Source organism: Syngnathus leptorhynchus, chromosome 9 (genome assembly GCF_054491065.1).
Source record: "Syngnathus leptorhynchus isolate UIUO chromosome 9, UIUO_Slep, whole genome shotgun sequence".
NCBI lineage: Eukaryota > Metazoa > Chordata > Actinopteri > Syngnathiformes > Syngnathidae > Syngnathus > Syngnathus leptorhynchus.
The window spans coordinates 5,912,898-5,937,239 of record NC_141203.1 but is presented as its reverse complement, the minus strand read 5'-3'; the positions used below and the strand labels follow the sequence as shown (position 1 = coordinate 5,937,239).

Genomic DNA, 24,342 nt, shown 5'->3' with positions numbered 1-24,342 from the left:
CTTGATTTGCCATTATTATTAAATCACACCGCATTTTATTTATATAGCACCTTTTGTACACTTTTAAATAATAATAAAATAACTCAAATACTTTTAAGACGGCATCAGTTGGCCCTGTGTAATCAGGAGACTGTGGAAGCTATGTCAACTGAAGGTGTTCGTGAGGCAAAGCATGTATAAATTAAACATATTCGGACCTAAAATTGATCCTTGGGGCACTCCACACTCAATCTTATGAGGGAATTTCTAGGGAAATGTCAGTCCATGCCTACAAAGAAACCAATCTGTAGGGTAGGAGCTGAACCAGTTAAAAAGAGTTTTTGAAATATGAAATGTGATCCACTGTATCAAAGTTGACCCCGAGATCCAGTTTTTGGGAATTGGCGTACCTGATGTCATTTAAAATGTTTCAAAAAAGACTGTCGGAATTCTTCTATGGTTCATCCTAAATCCAGATTAATATTTCTCTAGAAATTAATTCATTTGTTCTTCGTAGAAAGCTTTTTAATTGGTTAAAAAAAAAGATTTTCTTGTATTTTACTCATGGTAGGTCTGATTACTTCCTATTAATTTTGATCTCACTTCAAAGGTAATGAACCACCCATCATATAAGAAGCCGCAATCATAAGAAGCTCTATCCCACAAACATCGCTTTGAATCTCATGAGTGCCTCTGAAGCCTCTTTCACACCCAAAAAAAAAAATGCTCTTCAGTGCCCTAACACTAGATCCATTAGATTTGAATTGCCTGTTAGATGAAACCTAGTGAAACAGAATATTGTTGCAACTCTGTGCGCTTTTAACAAAAACCATCAGATAATTAGATGCAGAACAGGCGTTGACAAGTAAAATTGTTGTCGCACACTGTTCCCAACATAACAGGATCTAAGAAGTGAGTGTTAAATTTCAAATTCTGGGTCTGGCATCATGGAACTCCCTTACATGTTTTTTGATGATTGTGATATTACCTCCTAATTGCCAGCTCATCTTCACCCATTCTGTATCAATGCATACAGGCGTTGTAAAATTACCAGTAAATCGTAAAACTGCATGTGGAAATCGCTTCATATTCTGTTGAGAGCGCCATTGTCTTTGTTTTTTTTGTTTTTTTATTTCTTTGTCTTTGCGACATATGGTCCTCTGGTAATTCCATCTGCGGAATGCAATGAAATAAGGGTTCTGACAGAAAAGACATTTCTTTTGAATTCACAAATTTTATTCACTTCAACACTGAATGAACATTTTGAAATGAACTAATTCATCGGAAATGTATCCAACCCTGATTCCTGTCTTACAGAAAAGCACAACAATATCTGATCCGTGTTGACGTGATAATTAGAAGGCAGGTCATCTGTTCATGTGGACGGTCATGAGAAATTATTCATTTTCGTAATGTTTTGAACATACTGTATGTGTACACCACTGCACCGGACATTTAACACTAAACATTTTTCACTTATTCTTAAATACTCTTAAAAAAAAAAAAAAGATTGGATTTGGCTGGCACAATGAAACAAATTGATTTCACTGAGTTAACAAAAAAAAAGAAAAAAAAATGCTCCTCTGCCGCTCCATACTGGCTCAAACACTTAAAAGTTTCTCTGAAAATTTAAAAACAACGATAACAATTCATCCCACTTTGGGCATCTACACACATTACAGAATAGAAATTGATTTGCCACATTTCTGTCATGGCTCAAAAAAGTAGATTGTCATCAACTGCAGCAAAGTAAAGCACAATTTCCCTTTTTAATTTTTGTTTTTTTTCAAAGTGTCTCTTCTGCACTTTGTTGCTGCAACAAACAAAATAACACAATATGACAGGGATTTCTTTTCCAGCAAATATCACTCAGTAACTGCTTCTTTTTAAAATCCTCCCTCCATTTTCCATCCTTTGTGCATCCTGTTATCAAAACAACCGCCCCCTGTTTAAAGCCAGGGACATAAAAAATTATAAATCGCACTTAGCAATCTTAACCATAATCACAACAATAATAACAATAATGATCATAATAATCATAGATAAAGATAGCAATAAATAGGCTTGGTGAGGTTTAAGTGCGGAGGGGGGGGGTAGACACAAGACTGTGGGCACCAATTAGAGGGGGAAAATGAGGGAGCGGGATGGAAGGGATAGCCTACCGCTCGTAAAGTGACTGATTGCTTGGCTGCTGAAACTTTGCACGTGTACCTTTTTTTTTTTGGGCTTCTTCTTGACACACATGTGGATGGCGCCGAGTAAGGTTCAACGGGGTGAGTGTCTCCTTGTGTCACATCCTTGCAAAACAGTCCATAGTGTCCTCCTATGGTTTCTTTATTAAGCTCACAATTTGGTGAGACTTGATAGCATATGTTAAAGTGGGTTAGAGGGTGAGGCTAGGTAAGAGTACATCACATCCACAAAATATTCATAAGTGCTAGATAGGACTGGTAGTGATTCTCAAGGGCTATGTGGGATGATTGATTGTTCTTCTCAGGTAAGGAACAGCATTAGTAACACAAGTGTCCATCCTGAGGTTTTACGAGAGGTCTCCGAAGGGCCAAGTCCGTGAAAGTTCTTCCTGGACTTTGAGGGTCCGACGTGACTGTGCTGCTCAGTCTCAAGAGATGAATGCAACTGTCTTTGGCTCGAGCTGATCCTACCCTGCCAACCCATTTTGAGGAGCTCTTGAGTTCTTCTTTGAGTAAATTGACCACATGAGCAGCTTTAGTTGAGCTATTGAGATGTTTTCACATTTACACACGGCCCACACATCGTTTCGGGGCCAAAGTAAAAAGCTTGTCCAAGATTGTCAAAATGTTTCTGGCCAGTGGTTTATGATTCCTGTGCCTGCTTCGGCTGTACATTTATACCATACTCCATTTATCAATACATAAATCAGTTTGGTTGTCCTTTCTTTTGCTTGTCCCTTCGATGTGTCTTTGTTGTGTTGGGTCGGCTCTACCTTTGGTAGTCTGGCTGCTCTCTTGGACTCGATGAGGAGCTTCCTGGAGCCAGGGGGCCACCTGCTCTGGGGTGGCTCTTGTCCTTGCCCTCCTCCTGGGCCAAGTTGTTCCCGGAGGACACCTGGTTAGAGTTGGAGGAAACTTGAGGCTGGTTCAGTCCTCCTGTGCTTCCACCACCGCCATTCACCTCAGACTGGTAAATTTCCTCCGCTCCATCCTCACTGGACTCTGGATCCTCTGAACCCGAGAGCAACTCTTCTTCTCGATATTCACTAACATCCACGCCTCCGCTGGCGGTCGCCCCCTCACTAAGTTCCTTAAGGCGGCCGTGATGCTTGACGTGATAGCGCTGGTTCTGGAAAAATTTGATGATGGTGTGCTTGGGCAGATCCAACTGTGCCGACAAGGTGTGGATGGCCTCTTGGTCTGGATACAGTCCAACGTCTTGGATGAAGCTCTGCAGGATGCCCAATGCCTCCAGAGAAATCTAAAATGGGAGAGAAATTTTAGTCCTGTCACTGTAGCCACTGTAGCTTACTACACAACTACGTATATTCAACTTACAGTTCTGTACTGTACTGGAATGGGCGACTGGCAATGGGGACCACACTCTGATTGGCCTCTTGATTAATTCTTATGAATTGTTCAAATCTCCCAAAACATTCCCAATAATGAAAATGGAGAAACAAAGTCCAACCTCCAATATTTAAAAATTTTGAAAATAAATAAGAATCAATCAATAAATATGCAAATATGTTTGCCAAACTGCAAATTTACATCGATTCTAGTTTAAGTTGTAATATCACCACTTAGCACTAGGTGGCACATATGCATTAGTTGTGCTTTTACGTATGCGGATCTTATACTGCCCTATACTATAACATGACTAGGCTTAATGTTCTTTTGCAAATTTAGAATGATGTGCAATACAAACATAGTGCCTAAAAATATTTTTTAAAAACAGAGTTGATTTTTGTGTAAAAAAAAAAAATCACAATTGAGTTATTGCACTTAAATTTGGTTTCTTCTTTTCATGCCAGACAGCTCTTTGCATTGGAAACATAATATGTATTATTTGATGACGGTAGAGGATTTTTTTTATATATGGTTTGAGAAAAGTGAGAAATGTTTTGTCCACATTTCAAATGGCATTTTGTCATACATTTGGTTAAGAGGTTTGTGGCCCCAGACAAGCACTGCGGAAAAATGGTGGCCCACTCTAGCAGTTAAGTTGCCCATTCCTGTACTATACTAATGGCTTATCGAGACTACCTTTGTACGCAGTCTTGGCTTCTTGTTGCTGCCAGAGCTACCAGTGGTGCTCTGCACACCTCCAGGCGCCGTTACCACAGTCTGTGCACCCTCCTCGTTACCAGAGGCCGATAACAGCTCTTCTCGCATGGGAGACGAACGGTGCTCCTTCATCTGATTTGGGGGTGGTCTGTGAAGCGTCTGCCGAGAAAGGCAAAAGAGCTAATTAATGGGGCGCAATGACCCCTGATCAAGACTACAGCTTAGAGAAAATTGCACAAATAAGACCCAAGAAAGTATTGTTAGCCTGGATTTCAAGCACACAGTAGCCAGAGCTTTCGGGAGGGGCAAGGGCTTTCACAGTCCACAGCGTGTCACGCACTATTAACCTGCTTGACGAATGGACAGTCGAAGTACCATGTAGCCATTAAACCTTTGACCTAATGTGACAGAGGCTGGCAGCTCTAGTGAAACACCAACTTTACACGTCTCTCAGTTATTAAAATATTTAACTCATTGAAAATGACAGGGTGCGTCGTCTTTCGATGCTTAAATTTATGGATGTCATAAAATAAAATTAAAAAAAAACGACCGAATCAGAGAGAGAAATTGGATGGATTTGTTGTTAATTTGGTACATTAAAAGGTTTGAAGAAAGGAGAGCGTCATAAAATATTTTTTCTCATGGATACACAGGCACTTTGTTTTTGTTATTGGAACAACTTCATCATAGCAACTAGAAGATGTCCAGCGACTTGTACTGCGGTCATGTAAAACTTTTGATTTCTAATTATATTCATTTTAATTATGTCAAGTGAGTGGCATTTCTTGTGTGTGTGTGTGTGTGTGTTTGTTTTTGTGTGCATGCGTTTTAATGGATACTGTGTTCAAAAGCTACAGTGTATGAACAAACAGAAGTCACAAATTCAATCCTTGAGGTACTCTACTTTTTAATTTTGCTCCATAGAGTGGCTTTGCAATAGAAACTAAAATTGAAGAATTGAAGAAACACTTTTCCCCATCTATTTTTTTTTCACTGAACCAATTTGTTGCATGCCATTTTTTTCCACAGAATAATCCACCTGAATTTGTAGCCTTGTGTGAAATTATTATTTTATCTAAATTTGACCACATACATTATGTGAAATGCTTTGCTCCAACCACGACACCTACGACATATCTTTAGCTCTTTAGCTCTCTTTAGCTCTTAGGGGACCACACTGTGCTCGAGCATACTCGACAATAAATGTATCCACTGAGGTAAGTGGGTCGGGGAAACAAAAACAAAAAAAAAGAGCATCAAGAAACAACATTCATTCTTTGGCCGATGAAATATGAAAATTCCAACCCCCAAGATGGCACGTACATATGCTTTCAGCAGTTTGAAAGAATTTGCTTTCACCCCGTGAGAGTTGCATGTTGAGAAAATGATTGTAAGTGGAGAAAAACGAATCTGGTATTGTGAACTCGAATCAAGTGTTGCGAGACTTGGCTTGTTTGTCAGAAGGTGGCGGCGTGTTGTGGTCGTGTCACTTTAAGAGCAGGGTGGGGTCCTCTACCACTGGAATGTCCAGCTATAAATCTGCGGCGCATTAAAATTAAAGGAGTCACATAAAGATAATAGTCATTCTCTCTTCAATAATGACAGGGTATTACTTCAATAATGGCGAGGGCAGGCTCTAGTTTCAATCGCGAGGGGGGTGTTGATGGTCAGCTTACAGGAATTTGGTATGTTTACATTTTCCCTCCCTGGCCAGTGCTCGCCTTCTTTAACAGAAAGTGACATATTTAGATGTTGAGAAATTCCTTTCAAAACTTTCGCCCGCCCCTCCCATCTGTGCTCGAGTCTAATGCATCATGAATGATTAGTTGAAGAAGGCCTCTGTCAAGCTCAGCCAACTCAAACTGGGTGATGCCAGGAACTCTGCATCCACGCCTTCTCCTACTTTATTCCAACTTCTTACCAGTTCCCGAAATAAGAAACAAAATCTATCAATCTGGAAAAACAAAATCCAGCAAATCTAGAGCGTGCAATGCATTGACGACATGGAAAGTGTTGCTATTTTGCTTAATTCACATGAAATCAATTTAAAATGTCGCAATGTCATGGCGGATGAAATAACGAGACTTCTTTAAATTAGGAGAGAAAGAAGCAAAAGGGCAAAACAACGATTGATCCCCTCACATTTTGAACAAAATTTTGGGTCCTAATTTATGAGAACAATGTTTATGAGAACACTTTTAAATCTTTTCCTTAAGGTGGAAAAGTTCTGAACATGATGGTTTTATCCACTGAAAAATGCTTATTGGCAAATTGGTAGATGTGCTCATGTTATGAAGATCACATTCAAAACGTCAATGATTCAAACCAGTGTCGTCACACTTTTCTTCATAATGGAAATTCGACATAACTTGCTATCAGTTGCTCTGATCGGGTGATAGGGGGCCAGGCCCGAACCACCACAAACATGCTAGTGCACAAATATCTAAAAATTAACTCTTATATTTTTTTCTATTATGAAATTTTACTATTATGGCTGCTATTTTGTGTAAGAAATACTTGTGTTGTGTTCTTACGTGCTGTGGTTTTATTTCATTGATGAATCCAGATGCATTTTATAAGTAGATGACAACTCTACTTAAAAAAATCTATTTGAATCCAATGCTTTTATTTGGTGCAACCTGTGAAATAAAATTCAGTGAATACAACATTTATTTTCAATGTATTTATAAATTTCTAGAACCGAATGAGTACGAAAAGTATGAGGATGAGAGCAATGTCTGGATGTGCTAAATAATTACTACCGCTGTCAACTCTTAAAAAAAAAGTTACTTTAAAACTGAGGATATTTATTTTTCGATCTCACACGTATTTGTTGGGCTCACATTTTAACTTGACTTCATTCTCAAGACTCAAATTGGCAGTGTTGGAAGAGGTTTTTAGAATATTGTGTTTGTATCATTGCCAAAGCGGTATGTGGCACCTGTTAAAAAAAGAATTTGATGCCATGATTTGTTACAAAAGCTCCATTTGACCACCATTGCTTTAAATGTCTACAAGGCTTTGATGACTCGTCATTTTAGGACTGCTGTATATTTTGGTTTTCAGAGCAAAACAATTCAACCATGAACTCCTCGAACCACAAGAACATTTATTTTGTTTCAAAAATCCATGGCACTTCTTCTCATAGCGTGATACTCTCAAATTATTTCTTTCGTGAACCTCTAACTTTGTTTTCCCACCCTACCGCGCTTGCTGTTGACTTTAAATGCACGGCTGTAAAAATCAACTTTCCTGAAAATTGAGGCAAATTACAGCGCAGAACGATAAAAGAATTATAAAACATCAAATATTCATCTTCTCCTTAATGAGCCCTCGCCCCGTCAGGTGGGGGGGCTGGGAGATGCACACGTGTGACCACCAGAGACGCCATTAACACGGAGATAAATTTGTAATGAAGAAAAGAAAAATCACTTTTCCTGTTATCAGAGCGTATATTCGTGTGTGTGTGTGTGTGTGTGTGTGTGTGTGTGTGTGTGTGTGTGTGTGTGTGTGTGTGTGTGTGTGTGTGTGTGTGTGTGTGTGTGTGTGTGAGGAATGGATGAGTCAGAGCACTTTCCTCTGTTATTGTGAAATGATTCTTTAGACCGAAAAAGTGCACACTTTATGCTAGTGAGACAAGCAAGCGAGCGGAGTGCATGTGTGTTTGTTTTGCTTTAATTCAAAGCGTTCGTGTGTGTGTGTGTGTGTTTGTGTGTCATTCCATTCATCTGCAATTAAATGTTTGTGTTAATTGTGGCTTGCCAAAAGAAAAAGCATGCTCCACCCTGCTGAAGGCACCAAGAGGCCACCAGGAAGTTGGAATTCACTTGTTCAATAGGGTTCAATTGTTTGTAGGTTTGATTGTGTGTCTGGATGGTTGTTTGTCTATGCGTGCCTTGCGAATGGCTACATGGCGAGCATCAAGCTTCTTTAGAGATGGTCTTGCACTTCTTTTGTTTCCTGAAGGTGTATTTAACCTTTATTCCAAAAAATCTTCTCTGAGTAGTACCATCCATTTTGGTCCATATGTCAAACTATTTAATATCTGAGAGTACCATTATTTATCATGAGTTTATTTTTTCCATTATTGTGTTGAACCACAATTCAAAAGCAAAATCCGTTTTTTAATGATTAATGTTCATTACTTTTTAATTTTTGGATTACCAGAGGGGTGTACATGCAATTTTGCCCACACGTTTAATTCACTTTTAACACTAACGCTATAAATTCTCAACAATAAAACTTGCATTGTATAAAAATGCAACGTAGCAGCAAGCAACTGTGTTCATCATCTGGAGCAGCTGAGAAAAAGTATTTATCTATTAACATGGCAAAAACAAAGAGAGAGAAAGGCAGAAGGATTTTTCTATTAAACTCAGACACACAGAGGGGATCATGTGCATGCCCTGGAATTGTTTCTTCTTGTTGAGTTGTGGACTCCCGGGGTCCGAGATGCCTTGACACACACGCACCCACACACATACACAGCATCTTGCAGCAGAAATCAATTTAGCAAAAACAATAAAGAAATTATTTATAAGGGCAGGCTGTGCCAAATTAGCTGTGGGATGCACTTAACTGCTAACGCCATATGAATAAAAGCTGTACAGCGAGCACGGGGGCTGTGTCACTCGTGAAGAAATGTGAGGCTGACGTTACTCACAAACACAAATGCACACACTCACCTGCCCACCTAATAGACACACAATCCCAAAGCCTCACCAGACATGAAGCAAAAAGAGCACACTAATGTAAAAACTGATGTGTGTTTGTGTGTGTATGTGTGGCTCCACTGTTCATCCATTTTTAATTGAGCATTGTGTGCTCACTTAACTCATTGTCCGAAGACAAAGGAGAGCTCAAAACTATCAGTGTGCGTGCGACACATGGGACACACGTGTGGTGGGTTTGTGGTCACCTCCCATGAAGACATATACACGCACATGTCCTATATATATTTAGATGTATTAAATATACACTGGCACATTCGCCATTAATAAGTCAGCAGCCCTTCACCACATGTGGCCATGGGTGGAGGGAATTAGGGGGCTCCAAAAGGGCCCAATAGTATTTTATGGGCGTCAGTGCAACGGAGGAACGACGTTACCATACCACCGCAGTTTCCTTCCTGTCCCGCCATTAGTCTTTAATACAAAGCTCGCCCGTTTGCACGCTTAGTCATGACATGTGGTGGACTGTGAGGGAATAACAATTTTACTCAGGCAATCTGACTGAGACTTTTGAAGGGTTGGTGAGAAATAACAAAGTACAAACGTTGTACTTGAGTAGATATTTCAGGTATCTGTACTTGACTTGGACAATCATTAGTACTCACACTTATAGAATACAAAGTCTTCAATGAGTCCAAGGTGAATCATTTTTAAATGTGAGAGGAAGTTAGGGAACTCCACATAGGAAAGCCGGAGCTAACGTTCGAAACCCTAATTCTCAGAACTGTGAGTCAGACATACTAACCAATAGGACACCATGCTGCCCCATATGACTGATTATTAACAGTAGATGTACAGTTTTATATGTAAAGATAAGTTGGAGCTCCATTGCCAGACATTATTTGGATTTCTCAAAACAAATAAGGATCAAAACGTCCAAACCTGGATTTACTCTTAAAATTCAAGCTGTTATTATTAATGCTGTCAAACAACAAGTCTTCATTTTACTCGTTTGTACAAGACGAAAATGTTTTATGATAAAACATTGAAAAAGTTGATGACGTGAAGTGACATCTTCTCTTAACACGCCTTGATGCAGCTGTACCTTGTTTTGGATAAAGTGTTGCAAAAGGCCAAACAAATAGCAAAATACAAAGAAGTTAATCTTTTTAGTATAAACCGAGTGCTCAAATTCCAAATTTCACAACCTGAAGGGTGTTTGACTTAAAAGCTTCTATGGTGATTTATTTCTTAAATGAAGTAAAGCCAATTTAATCTTCAATGTAATCAACTGGCTGCTTTCTTATTGTTTGGTTTTCTCATTTTTTGGGGGCACGCATGCATTGATTTATTCATTGACATTCTTCTATTTGGCAGAACGTATTTATTAATTAAAAAGAAAAACACAGTTCATCCATAAAGCTAATTGTGTTGCCTTGAGTTCAATTTCACTAAAAAGCGTTTGTAGAGAAGTTAGTGCCAAGGATTACAATTAAATTAGTTTAGAGGATCTAAAAAGTGTTCCCTCGACTTGCGACTATAATCTTGCTGTTTGAGGTCAGAACTAAAGTGTAAACACTTACACATTTTCTCCCTCAAAATCTAATGTGGCATTTCCTGTCGTGCCACCCAGTCACCACTCTTCACTCTGCTGGGACAAAAACTAATGAAAAAGTAACAATAGCTACATTTAGTAGAAGTTGCTGGAACTAAAAGATTACAGTTAGTGGTTATACCCAAGCAATGTCCTCTTTTGACCCATGTTGAGTTACCCCAAGACTCAATTTAGACACTAGTTCATATGGCGCTCCTAAGAGACCTAGTTGCCATTGGACTAAATGAATAAATAGACTTGAGGACCCATTTGAAGGCAATGTGGCTTTCTGTACATGTGCCAATGTTTACTACTGATAATGAGCACGGAAAAAAATCTAGGAGATGGTTTTGGGTGGTGGCATGGTGTGCGCTAGTTAGCACATCCGCCTCACAGTTCTGAAGTACAGGGTTCAATCCCGGCCCTTTTTATGTGGAGTTTGTATGTTCTACCCGTGCCTGGGTTTCCTCCCACATTCAAGACATGCATAGTATGGTGATTGACCATTTTGGATGGATGGAATCTGGATGGGAATGGTTGGATGGGTTGGGTGGAAATGGGTAGCTGGGTGGTTGGATGGATGATGACCAAAAACATGTATAGAGACTAACACATTTCGGTTAGCATCTGGTTTTGTACTTGTGTGTTGGAATGGGGGGTTTATTACCGGGGTAAAAACAAATGTGCAAATACCAATGAGTGAAACATTTCGAAGATGGACTCCATAAGGACTTGTTTAGCAGCTGAAATGAACATATTTGAAAGCAACGTTTTGTATTTCTTCTGACTGTGTTTACTTCTGGCCCACGAACTAAAGAGCAAATAAGACTGATTAAAAAGTCTCAAAGAAGCAGTCCATAAGGACATGTGTGCTTTCATAAGGACTTCATTGAAGTCATTGCACCACAGCCAACTGAGATTTGAAAGCAGTTTTTGTACCTGTGTGTCTTGCGGCAGGTGGAGGACCGTGTGTAGCCTCTCGCTGTGATGATGCCGCGACTCTTCCTCGTACGCCAGGTCCCTGTCGGTTTGCGGAAGCGCAAGGAACCTTCGGATGGTGCACAAGTTCTCCCACAGGGTACGGTTCTCTGGGCTGGGGTTTTCCTTCCAGCGGAGCAACTCACAAAGCCAACCCTGTGATGCCAGACGCAGATGGACCAGATATAAGGTTAGTTAAAAAAAAAAAAAGCAGAGTCATGTGAATAAATGTAATCTTAATTTCATTGTACATCAGTTGTACAATAAAGTTGCAATGCAGAATGAAGTTGCAATGCATTGATGTTAAAAAAGCAAATCAAAGACAAACAAAATACACTTCAAAGTATGCATGGTAAGGTAGGTGTACATCCAGAAATGGAGATGGAAAAGATTGAATTATGTCTGCTAGACTGGCTCTGTTTGTGACACCAGCTGTTGTGTTCAAGCCGCCACCTCAGGCGTCGTGCGACGCTAATAGCCTGATCATCTCTCGCTGCTGCTTGCGCTGTCCTGGTGGCCAGCTGCAGCAGATGGGTGCACTGAACTGTGACCCCACCCACCCGCCAACTCCCACCCCGACCTGGGGGACCTCAGTAACCTTGCACGCGTATACACACAGACACAAACATGCACGTTCTGTATCGATAGTGCATATCAGCCTTTCACAGTCTTATGCCCGATAGCAGCAACACGCCACCGTCTTTGTGCTTGACTAGCTGTGAGTAGGCCTTGAATCTCGTAAAAATTCTGGACATTGAAATGACAACGCTATGATCAGCACACCTCACTTGACCTCTTTCCAACCAGCCTTAAAAAATTCACCAGGCAGAATATTTCTATTCAGCGAGATTCTTCATGTTTATGAATTTCCCACATGGTAGGTGTTCTGTTTTCCCTCACCTGACTCTTATTGGCAGCCACCTTGGCAAAGAGCGCTTGGGACACCTTGGCTCGTTTCATTTCCTGCTGAATTTCGTCATAGATTCCCGATGTGATGTTGACCAGCGATTCCAGCTTGATTGGTAAGTCGGGCACGGGACCCGTTGGCTTGGGCTGGACATGTAAGACAGCGAGCCAGAGTTGAAGGAAATTTGAATTGTAAATACAAGCTAGCAATGCTTGTTCATTGTTTGTTTCCGTGATTGATTGTTTTGTAAAAAAAAAAAAAATAGTCGTAGACAAATAGTATTAAACATCTCCGCATAGCAGCAGTTTAAATATGAAACACATTCGGCTTTCCCGCTTGTTATGCCGTATGCTCTCTTCCGAGTGCATCGGGCTCTCAGGCCGCTTGAAGTCCTCTACAAAGACGTGCACAGACGAGGCTAGCTTACATTCCAGATACTGAGATAATTTGACATAGCCATAATAAATAATAGCCCACACGGCATCAGAGTTAAAAGGTCTTATCGCTGAAAATGCTCTATTACATCCTTTTGTGTTTACAATAGGCTTGTATGATATCTTTGAAGTTGTTGCTCCATTATACGTGGAATTTGTTTTAAAAAACGGTCCACATTATTTACACGATATGCATGATTACAAGGAACTCACCGAGTTGGCTATCTTACTCTTGTTCTTCCAAATGGAGGCCCAGGTATCAGGTGTTATCTGCTCATCCAAGCTCCTCTCCCACACTTTCTAAGCACACACACAGAACACACAGTGTGTCAAAATGGAGTGTGCACGGCGCCATCCAATTCTTAGTCAACCTATGAGTCTTTACGTCTTGTACCTGTGAGAGGCGCGGAGTGCCGGGGTTGGAGTTGGAGGGGGGAAGTCCCACTGTGGGGTTCATAGTGCGCTCCCGTTCCTCCTGGTAGATGCGGTCGCGCTCGCCCTCCGGCAGGTTGAGGAAGTTCTGCATGGCCTTCAGGTTGACCAGTAGTGACTGCGAGGCCGTACGAGGGTCCTCTTCCTTTCTCAGGATCTCCGAGAGCAGACCCTGAATTGATGAGAACAATTTGTTACTGTGCTGTAGCTGGAAACTCGGATGACTGGTGCTGGCCGCTTCATTTGCACTTCCCATTCCGTAATGGTCGTGTGCCTCTATTAGCAATGAAAATAAAAAGGCTTCATTAAAAGTAAAATATAGACACCTGAAAAGTCTACATAAACATGGAATTTAGAGCTAGGGGGGGAAAAAATCGGCGACCCAAAAATTTGTTGACAAATTTTTATTTCTGTAACACACTGGGTTGTTGTTTTTTTCATTAACTGAGGGGTACCAGCAATTTTGTCTGTGTGTATGTTCTTCAGTGTTTATAAATTTGACATGTTTCTTCAAATTGTCAACATTAGTCAGAATTGTTTGAGAGTTTCTTGACTATGTTATACGAGCCATCATTTCATTGATCTGGTGGGGCGTGCTGTAATGTATCTAGCGTAGCCTTGGGTGCATCAGGTGCTCGTGCCCCTGCGGTGGAAAAAAGAGGCCTAATGAGCCGTCAAGCTACCCCGCCATGCTTCTGCTATTACTGCTGAAAATACCTCCAAGGTGGGTGTCCGCAAATGAGGCCAACCCTGCGTGAAGAATTTAGCTTTTATCACCAGAGTGGGTCTTGATCAATTACAGCATTTATCTCTTCTCACGCTTGATATGACTGTGATCTTTGGTCTGAATGGAATCAATGAGAAGATTCAATTTCCCAACCTTCTCCTAGCTTGCCATCTCGCTCCTTGTTTCCTTACCTGTGTGCGGTTGAAGGCCACCCGGGCGAACACAGCCTGGGAGACGCTGGCTCTTTTCAGCTCATCTCGAACCTGCTGGTAGATTTCAGAGGAAACCTCAGAGGCCGAGGGGTTGTTTCCTGGATGGTCACCGCCGATTTTGGAGGAACCCCGCGGGATGGGCGGATGGTTGAGGAACTGCTGGTTGATGGCCTGTGGGTGCTGGTGGGCCAGCAACCGGCTGACGGCTATCTGTTGGTTGATGAGGTGGGCCATGGCGAGCTGCTGGCGAACCAGCTGTGGGGAGAGTTGAGGCGAGAGCAGCCCGCCCGGGCCCAGCAGGGGCTGGAGGGCGCCGGGCGGGTGGGGAGGCGGTGCGGGCACCTGGCCCGTGTGGAGAGGGGGGCTGTGGTGGAGGGGGCCGTGCGGCGAGGGCTGTTGCTGGGGGAGAGGAGGCTGCTGGCTCGGCTGCGACGGCGCCTGCTGCTCTCCGGATCCCGCCTTCAGGAGAGGACCCCCGACACCCAAGTGACTGAGCTGCGCCAGGCCAGCCAAGTGAGGAGGTGGTCTTTGGCCAAGCATGCAGAAGTCAGCCATGTTGTCTCGCTCGACTGTAGGGCGGAACAAACTGTCAGTCGTTTACCCAAACATTTCCTTCGTGGTCAAAAAGAGACGATTGATTACTTTTGATGTCGGCAGGATCTCGTCCTGACCACATCTTCTCCAAATAATCCACTGCTCAGAGTAAACACAAACAACAAGACAAATATGGCTTCTTTTCATGGATGTATGACTTGTACATGTTCTGTAAATCAATCAGCAAAATCAACTGTTCAAAAATAGACCCAAAAATATTTCTCATACTTTACAATTGGGCTCCCGTATTTCAGTTGCACATGGGATCAGCCCGTCAGTTTTGACTTAACATTACCGTGCCAAGTAACAAGCCACACTGTTGAGCCTACCTTTGATTTTCTTGTACTTCTTGTACCAGCGACCAAACTCTTGGCATTTAGCGGTGGAGACGTTGGCATAGTAGGAGCTGTTCACGATGGACGAGATCATACTCTGGGAAACAGAAAAGGCGCAGACTGAAATAATTAATAGCCGGCATAATACCAAATGTTTACTGTCACGCAAAAAAAAAAAAGCCATGTGACACACACACACACACACACACACACACACACACACACACACACACACACAATTGAAACAGACAGTCAGTAATCATGACTGGAAGCCACTCGTGGAAACTTCAGCTGGTACAGAGCAGCGAGAATCTCTAACGACACACACACACACACACACACACACACACACACACACACACACACACACACACATGTTTGCAATTGATCCGCTTGCTGCCATCACCACCACCACCAGAGTTCCATTTAAGCCTGTAAATCTCCCGCAGCAGCCATTATGATGCAGCGAGAGCGCTAAACATGCAGCTGGGGAGTTAAAACATGCCGGAGTTTGATTAAAATGTGGCAATAGTTATTACTCATTTTTATTTTCTAGCTTTCTAATTGTGTGTGGCGTTAAGACAGACAACTTGTCACGACTGGCGGGGTGATATTTCGTTGTTGTTTTTTTCTAACCTGCGACAGGGGACACTCTTTGGCCAGAGTGCTTTGGTTCATTTCCTTGAGGAGCTCTTTGAGAGCGTTGCGAACGGTTGCGTGGTTCCATTGCTCACAGGGAAGGTCCTCAAGCTTGGAAAAACTACAACAAAAGTAACAGACAGAAATGGCCAAGTTATTCACATAGAAGTCTAGCTACTTGAAGTACTGATTCAGATCTATTCAGGAAATATTCAAAAGAAACAGTAGCACTTTTGATAACATGGCATGACAACAACAAAAAATGATCTCAATATTTCAGTCCCATATTTGCTTTCAGCACACAAAAGTGTCAGATGTTAACTTTACAACTCTGCAGAATAGGCATTCACACCGGCAGTGTCCTTCTTTGCTTCTGGCTTTAATTCCAAAGGTTGAAAATGTGTACCCCACCCCACACACACACACACACACACATTCTCTAGCAGTGGTAGAGACACACACAAAAAAATGCTAGCTTTTACAGGTCATGTGAAAGGAGCTTCGGTCTCTACGTGTAGCTATGCTTTGGTTTTTATTCACTTTTTTGGCGACACTCCAAAAGGATAACCTCCGGAGCCTTCCCTGCCCGTCTTTTAACCACAAATAAATTAACCCAGGACCAAGCACCTCGCCCTGCCATCTCTACGAATGCGCGTATCAACATGTCAACAAATCTTGGCTGGTATGTGCCAAGATAATACCAAGAAAAACGCCGCTCATCTGTACTTTATCTGCTTTTATCTGCTCATCGGAACCCTGGCTCCACTCTTTCCCAAAGAGTCAGATTATAGATAATGTTTGAAGGCTTCAATTGAGCTCTGGTAATCAATGCTTGCTGTGCAATCAGCTGCAGTGACATCACCGCATGGGCTTCGGAACTGGAGTGTGACCGTGAAAGCTGAACTTTTATGTGAAAAGAAAAAGTCTGACCTTTGTAGTTGGATGCGTAGAGTGACCATGTGATAGACGTCCATGAGCATGTCGGCCACAGTCGCCTCCGGAGCGTCCGTCAGGAAGTGGATAGGCAGAGGGTTCCACCTCCCCACCTTAATTATTCCTGAAGCAGAGAAAAAACTGTTTTGATTTGGATATTAACATGAACCAACAAATTGCTAAACAAATCGTAATAGAATTTTTTTATGTCAGTCGGTGCTGCTGATTTGGTTAGCAACAGAGTTCTTATCAACTGAGCAGTGTTACTGTCTATGACCCGAGAGCCTGCCACCTCTTTTCATCATTCCCTTACTAAAAGTCACCACCTACCACTTCGGTCGGTCGACGCAAACTATCAAGTCAATATAACTTCATTTTTATGGATGCAACATCATTTTGACTGCGGTTTGAGTTTTGAATGAATGACTTGTTTCTTGTTTCTGGAGTTGTGACATAATGTCAATATGAATCTCTTGATTCAAACAACATGCTGAACGTCTGAATTAGGAATATAAAAGTCATGCACGTACATACGAATGCATAGATAGACACACGCACACACATACTCGTGCGTTGGCTGGAGCTGTAAAAACTAAACAAAGCTAATCACATTACTGTCCTCTAAATGAGATCCAGACCAGTCTGAGAAAAATGTCTTTCTCTTCCCTAAACCCCCCCCCCCCCATCCCTTTTTGCATGCCCTTCTAATTCTTATTTCTTCTGACTCGTTTCTTCCCGTTAATCCCTCAGTGGTACTTCCATTGTGTTGGGGTCAAAACATTTGGTATGTGTGTACAATCTAATGACATCCAATACATCGACTCAGTGAGGATAAACGGTATAGAAGAAGGATAGAAATGGCTCCAGTGATGCCGCCAGAAATTTGGGGCCCTGTGATAAAAACTTTCACTTGGGGCCCCTTTATGTCATTTGAAATTACAATTTCTGTAACGCATGTTAGTTACGCCCCCTCACTTATGGTGCCTCAGCATGAGACCACCAAGACAACAGCCGTTTGGAACACTTTCTGTAATAATGAAGATATAAGTTGGAAATGATCAAGTATATTTTGATTTATGCACTTTTATTGCCCTTTTTTTTACCTCATAATTATGTTAGACTTTCGATTAAAAAAACAAAACATAACTCCCAAAAATGAAAATACACGTATTCCCGTTTTTACACAGAGCACACTATTCACCTGCCTATAAAAATCGTACTTTCAGTGTTGAATTCATTTACTCCTAAATATTATTCAATTTTCATATTCAAGTTTTTAATGGACCACCATAATACTCATAGTGCCTCATTTGTCAGACATGATGCATTTCCTTAATAACCAATATGATTTAACCACAAAATAAAAAAATTGGAACCTCACTGGGGAAACAACACATTTGACCGACCAAACCAATGATGTAAAAGTACGTTTGATATAAACGTTGATGTTAAAACAAAACAAAAAACTTGAGCACATCGTTGAATCCATCGGTCTGTATCACTTTGTGTGGTTGTTGTTGTCTGCGCTCAGCACGCCTGATAATCGCTTGCGGGAATCAGACGCATGAATAATCAAACAAACACAAAAAGTCACTGTGGACGTGTTCATGCAGCTTCTGGCATGCAAACACGCACGTACACACGCACACTGTCAGAGTGGCAGCAAGTTTGTTAATAATTAATTCATCATTTCTGGTCAGCAAGGAGACTCTCTGCTAGTTGTCCACGTTTCAAAGTTGAAATTCTTGTTTTCTACATGAAACATTCCAAGTGCCATCTGTCCTCCAGCATGAATGCCCAACATGCACACTCCTAATTCCGGGTGTCCCAGTGTCCCAAGCTATTGTCAACACTGGTACAAATCAAACCACTTCAACTGTAATGTGTCCATTGCAGAGAGTGTGTGTGTGTGTGTGTGTGTGTGTGTGTGTGTGTGTGTGTGTGTGTGTGTGTGTGTGTGTGTGTGTGTGTGTGTGTGTGTGTGTGTTCAAAGACACCACATGGACTGTAACTGAGTTCACAAATGTTTGATCAATTTGGTTAAAATATGAATGAGTAAGAACTAGTTAGACTCTAAAGTGTGTTGAGATAATCAATAAGGAAGCCAAAGAGTCAACAGCTCGAGTCTTGAAAAAAAAAAAAAAAAAAATCAAATGTCCAGTTTCCCGGTGCCGCACGGACCCGTCAGACGTGGCACTGCAACAATGCTGACCACTGTTCACTGTTCACCGATGTCAAGCCCTAAAGTACACGTCTGCGCCCATCCGTGCTATAAAAGCCTTCAGCCCCTTATAATTGAAATAAACAATATCTCCCACTTAATTACCGGCCTGGGCTAATTAAAGAATGGCCGTGGTCCTCGGCCGAGCCTTTAAATACACCAGTGGGACGCAAGAATGCAGGACACAATTCAAACAGGCAGAAAATAGCCCCGACTCTGTGTAATTTTGGTCGTGGACCGCAAAGGGAAAAATGTATAATTTAAGCCAGAAATTATTCAGTTAACATAAATGGTTGTTTTAAAAAACAAAAAGTATTCATTAGAGAGAAGCCGGAGGGAGGCGCGTCTATTTTGTCTGCGAGGCTGCATGACTACACACTCTTCTCTTTGCAGTGTGTGTGTGTGTGTGTGTGTGTTTTTGAATCTTTTCCTAGGTTAAATCAAGTTGACGTGTGTATGCGCTGATATGCATGGGAGAGTCGAGCGCTGCACTCAAATTGGTTTTGTGCATTAAAGCCAAGCCTTTCATGTCCAGTAGGTGTCATTTTGATCAAAAACAACTATGTCATGTGACAGTCGTTAAAAGTCATGATTTAATTGCAAAAAGAATGACAATTAATAAACTTGATTCGGCATTTCAATAAGACTCGATGCTTTCCTACCATTTCTCCCTGTCCTTTCCCCGAGACCGCATCTGCCTAGCAACCAAAAAGCCGATGGTAACACTCTGCATTTACTCCGTTACGTTTTCTTTTGGGATCAATTCAACTTGTCAAAGTAGAATTAATGCGACGTATTTTTTATTTTTACATGACTATTTTTGTTCAGAAGAACCACAACTTGTATTCCATTTAATTGGGATACATTCTGCTTGCTACTTTTATTTATATCTATTATTGCTTGCACCGTCTATGTGTTTGGGGGGGGGGAAGAGACTTTTGCGTCTGTCATGTGACCCTGTTTCACGATTCTGCTGTAACTGCAAGCAACTCCGCTTCCCCAATCAAACCGAGCCAGGCAGTCACATGATTGCACACGCAGAGAAGTCAAGTTTTTGAAGTGACGTTAACTGAAGTGACATTGCAGAAATAACAGAAAAAACGTTGTGCGACTCAGCCAGAGGTGTCGAACACCCAAGGCCAATCAAATTTTAACAATGGAATAATCGATTCTAAGAATATTTGTGACAGAACTAATATTTGCTTCAATATTTTAAAGACCAACAAATCAAAAAAATGCAGCAAAACAAAAACTTTTCATTTTACTTGATGATCTGATCTAAGTTACATTAACAGACTTGTGAGCCTTCACCAGGTGAGCTGCAGGCCTGATAAGAGGCGCTGGCCTTGAGGCCGTAAAAGAGGATTTAGCTTCACCAGTGTGGTTACGAGTTAGGAAGAAAACGACAAACTCGATCACATTAGATGCGCCATGCGCATGTGTATTTACACATCCGCTAAATTGAACCGGAAAAGCGGCCGATGACACATGCAAACATTTTGCTTGAGATTTTTAACAGATGGAAAGTGTCTTGACTTTTTTTTTTACATCAGCGAAGTGTTGTGCATGCAGCAGGACCAGGAGTGAGCGTCACTGTACCCTTGCAGATGATTTCCATATGCATGTGCAACACTTGACGGTTTTCTTCTCCTTCGTACGCATTTTTATACAAACACATTCCCATCCAACATTTTGTTGTTGAGCCTTGTTGTCACCAACAATGACTTGTGTAACTTTACAATACAGTGACTGATGTCTTGAACAATCATTTCCGATCGTTGTAAAAGGACAGTGTAAGCAAACTATAAAAAGCAGTGTCTGTCTTAAGCACACGACTGGTGACAATCTGCTGACAATTCTCTTGTCGGCTGTAAAAACTTCAATGTGAGCTTTTTTCTTTGCTCCGCTCCAAGCGACTTCGCCAACAAACTCACGCGAGACACTGGACGCATGTTTCTATCAGTCATTATCGAAACGGGAATCTGTCAGACAGTCAGTTGTCATTCGCCATTAGCCAATAAATCGGGAGTTCCTCAGTGGATGACCAATAGACCTTCCATTTCCATTGACCAAATTCCCACCTGTTTTTTTTTTACTTCATCACGTCTGAATTTTGAGTGCCTTACTATCGTAGCACATTGCGCCACAACATGCCAGGCGGCACTCAAGTCTACTGGACAGTACAGTGTTTGTAAGGCTCTTGTCATCCAAATGACTCCCATCTGCTTCCACGAGACACGTTTAAGCCAAAACACTTAACACCAGCGAGCAATGACAAAGCAAGTGGAGTGAAGAGCTTTCAAGGACAAATGTGGATTTTAGGAGAGAGAAAAAAAAAAATCGTAATGCACTTCGTCTAGGTTTTTGTTTGACAACCACTTCCAACTGCTTCTAAGCCACACTCACACTCGTCTTTATATTATGTTTTAAAAGTAATATAATAGGCGTATGAACTCTGACCGTGGGCTTGTGCTGCTGAGCTGTGCGAGTAGCCGAGGGCCAGCAGCGCCGTCTCCACCAGCTGGGAGAAGAGGATGTCTTTCTGCACCAGAACAAACTCGGCGTGCTCCCCCCTTCCGTCACATCCATCGGCTTGGATCCCTCCATCTGCCTGCTCCACCACACAGAAGACGGGAATCATCAGACCTAGCGGAGGAATAAAACCAAAAATCGGTTAGACTTTTATGGAATTCTATGGTCTGTTATTATGACAGACACTTATCAGGCATACGCACTAGGTATGAATTGTTTTTTTAATTTTCATTAACTTGAATGGTTAAGTTGGGCAGAATCTCCATACCTCCAACATCATTAGTTTTCAGGAGACCCCCAAAACTTCAACATTTGTTAACATTGCGTCATTAAGGAGAGCGAGGCATTTTCAACACTTTTGATTGGTCAGTAATATGACTCAAAGACCAAGGGGGGGTTAGGGTTAATAAATTTTCTGCTCCCATAAATAACTTTCAAAATGTCAATCCTGATAAGCTTTTCTTCAGTACGTGAAAGGCTTTTGTTATGGAGCCACCTGTCAGCTGGCACTAGATGAAACCTGTGTGTGGGCATGATAGACTTGAGAGCGTTAGGCAGCGTCCCAGCACTAATAATGCACCATAGCATTAGCTAACCCCACCCCACCCATCCACCTCACTTCAGCACCACCCAGCTATCCACCTCATTGTTTTAATCAGTCAATTCCGATATTTCTATTTCCTCCTCATTAATCACTCCATTCGCGGGCCCTCCAGGCGCTCATGGAGTGAATTACACACCGGAGCGCCTTGCCAATTGGAGTAAGTGAATTTTTCCCAACAGGGAAATATAAGTGTCAACAGTACTCTCTCTCTCTCTCTCTCTCCCTCTCTTGCTCTCTCTTTCTCTCTCTCTCTCTCTCTCTCTCTTTTTCTCAGTTCTTGCCACTGGATGCTCTGGTTTGGATGATACGACGTGGCCTCAAACCTCTAATCCCTTTAATATGTATGAGGGGGGTTTAAAATAAGATGTGTGTGTGTACGTGAGTGTGTGTGTGTGTTTGCTGCGGCCGCGTGGTTTTGGCCGAAACACGTCAAGTTTCCTGTCTTCAAGGAAAACGCTGTCATTATTCCTGCATCGGGAAACCCCTTCCTCCTTCCTTGGCCCTTCATCGTCACCTTTTTCCCCTCTTCCTGGCCGTACCATCCCAGCTCCTCCTCGCTTTGATAACCTCTTCAACTCGTGCTGAAAACCACCGTGAGGCCGCAGAACCACTCGATTTGATGTTTGTCATTCCAGCAAAAGAACCCCAGGAATGTTACATGATAAATATTGGGGAGGAGCGCCCAAATGTCCTTCTAATTTTAGCCCGAGTCAAAGGGAAAAGGACTCTTTGGGATTACGTTTGGGGCAAACATATGGTAGCAGCATGCACATGTGCATAAATAAGAACAACAGTCCACGCGTGAACACTGGATCAATAATCCACGGTGGTCTACGTAAATCTTGTTTATATGATGCAATCATCTTTATTTGCTGAGCCCCTTCCTCCTCGCCTCGAAGTGTTAAAGTGACACGGCCTCTCTGCCTTCTTAACAGAGGCGCTTGAGTTTAAAGGTCAAATACAGTACAGTGGATGGATTCTGTCTCCAGGCCAGGCCAGGAAAATGTAAAATAATGAGTTGAATATTGTTTTGGACCCTTTGGCTTACCTCCAAGGGGTCTGAGCGGTGCCCCGTTTTGCCGTAGGCGGGGTCCTGTGGGGCTGCCGTTGAGTTCCATACGGCCCTTCTTGCCCGGTGGGGGCGGGCTCCCGAGGTCAGGGCTGCCCCCTCTGCGCTCGGGACTGTCCTGCGTGACGGGACTCTCCTCTCCTCTCTCCATCCTCTTCCAGACCCCCAGCGGAGCTCCAGCCAGAGAGAAAGAGGCTAGGGGCAAACACAAAGTAGGATATGTGTACTATTGCAATGTCTGATCGCCAAGTACTTCATGACAAAGTTTAACCAGTCCACTTAAACATAATCGAACATTTTATGTAATGCGTACTACAGACTGGAATAACTGATAAAAGCTCCGGGAGTAAATTCAGTTCTCGTAGCAGAATATCACAATAATATTGTATTAGGTGTTACGCTCACCAATATCAAATCCAATACAGTATATTAATAAACATTCTGCTACAAAATCTGGCCAATAACATTTGTGTTTCTAACTCATATCTGTGTATACATAGATGAAAATAAAAAAAAAAGACTTGAGAAAAGTTGTCGAGAGTAATGTTAAATTAGTTAACAGTTTTCTTCTGCGTTTGCATCGTGGTCTAGTTATTATCTGTTGTTGTTTTGACAGTGTTTCCATTTCAGATGGATGTTATTTTCAACGCCATTAGGATAGGCAAAGATTTCCTTCCATTTTAATATTTTTACTTTGTTTATATGGACATGGTGATAGAAGCGTAAGAATTAAGGCAGAGACAAGCAGAGCAGCAATAGAAATAAACAGTCGTGTGTGCATGTGTGTCTAATATAGGCTAATGCATTAGAAACTGTGCCAGGCCTGGCGCAGCTTGCTTAGGGCCAAATGGATGTGTTTTATTTACACTGGTGGCCCCTGGACAATATCTGTTAGCATGTGTGGCTAAGGAGACGAGGAGAGTAAGATAACCCATGGGTGAGCAATGGGAGAGAGAGAGGGTGGAAATGGAGATTTGAACACAGCAGGCATCTGTGTAGCCTTTTTCCATCGATTCGTCAGAGAAAATGAGAATGCATGCTTATTGTATGAACTGACTTTCATGAACATTTAATTAGAAAGAGCGCCATTTACACTTTTTAGTCCCTCTGCACTTTTTCCTGCACCAGCTGTCCAAAGCCAGCATGGAAAAACAATTGCCTCAGCCAATTTTAATCAGGCAATTTGTTTAATTAAAAATGTGCCATTTATAAATATATTTTGT

General features: G+C 41.9%; 1 protein-coding gene and 1 long non-coding RNA gene across 3 annotated transcripts in view; one reads left to right on the top strand and one right to left on the bottom strand.

Annotated features, from left to right (window-relative positions):
- LOC147050813 (uncharacterized) overlaps window positions 1–24,342 on the top strand; it is a 60,956-nt gene that overhangs the window by 34,765 nt on the left and 1,849 nt on the right. Inside the window, exon 3 of the long non-coding RNA XR_015067281.1 lies at window positions 11,460–11,670. This is a non-coding gene — a long non-coding RNA (uncharacterized LOC147050813). The remainder of the gene's footprint in view (window positions 1–11,459; window positions 11,671–24,342) is intronic.
- Window positions 1,194–24,342, bottom strand: part of satb2 (SATB homeobox 2) — a 28,083-nt gene continuing 4,934 nt past the window's right edge. Inside the window, exons 2-14 of one of the 2 annotated variants that reach the window (XM_085920724.1) lie at window positions 23,099–23,314; window positions 21,375–21,560; window positions 16,691–16,817; window positions 15,758–15,881; window positions 15,116–15,218; window positions 14,835–14,885; window positions 14,172–14,761; window positions 13,216–13,425; window positions 13,035–13,121; window positions 12,381–12,533; window positions 11,442–11,636; window positions 4,218–4,418; window positions 1,194–3,432 (exon numbers count right to left, since the gene is read on the bottom strand). In XM_085920724.1, the coding sequence (XP_085776850.1) occupies window positions 2,941–3,432; window positions 4,218–4,418; window positions 11,442–11,636; window positions 12,381–12,533; window positions 13,035–13,121; window positions 13,216–13,425; window positions 14,172–14,761; window positions 14,835–14,885; window positions 15,116–15,218; window positions 15,758–15,881; window positions 16,691–16,817; window positions 21,375–21,560; window positions 23,099–23,270 (2,691 nt within the window). In that variant the 5' untranslated portion in view covers window positions 23,271–23,314 and the 3' untranslated portion in view covers window positions 1,194–2,940. The remainder of the gene's footprint in view (window positions 3,433–4,217; window positions 4,419–11,441; window positions 11,637–12,380; window positions 12,534–13,034; window positions 13,122–13,215; window positions 13,426–14,171; window positions 14,762–14,834; window positions 14,886–15,115; window positions 15,219–15,757; window positions 15,882–16,690; window positions 16,818–21,374; window positions 21,561–23,098; window positions 23,315–24,342) is intronic. The other variant, XM_085920725.1, reaches the window with a different exon arrangement.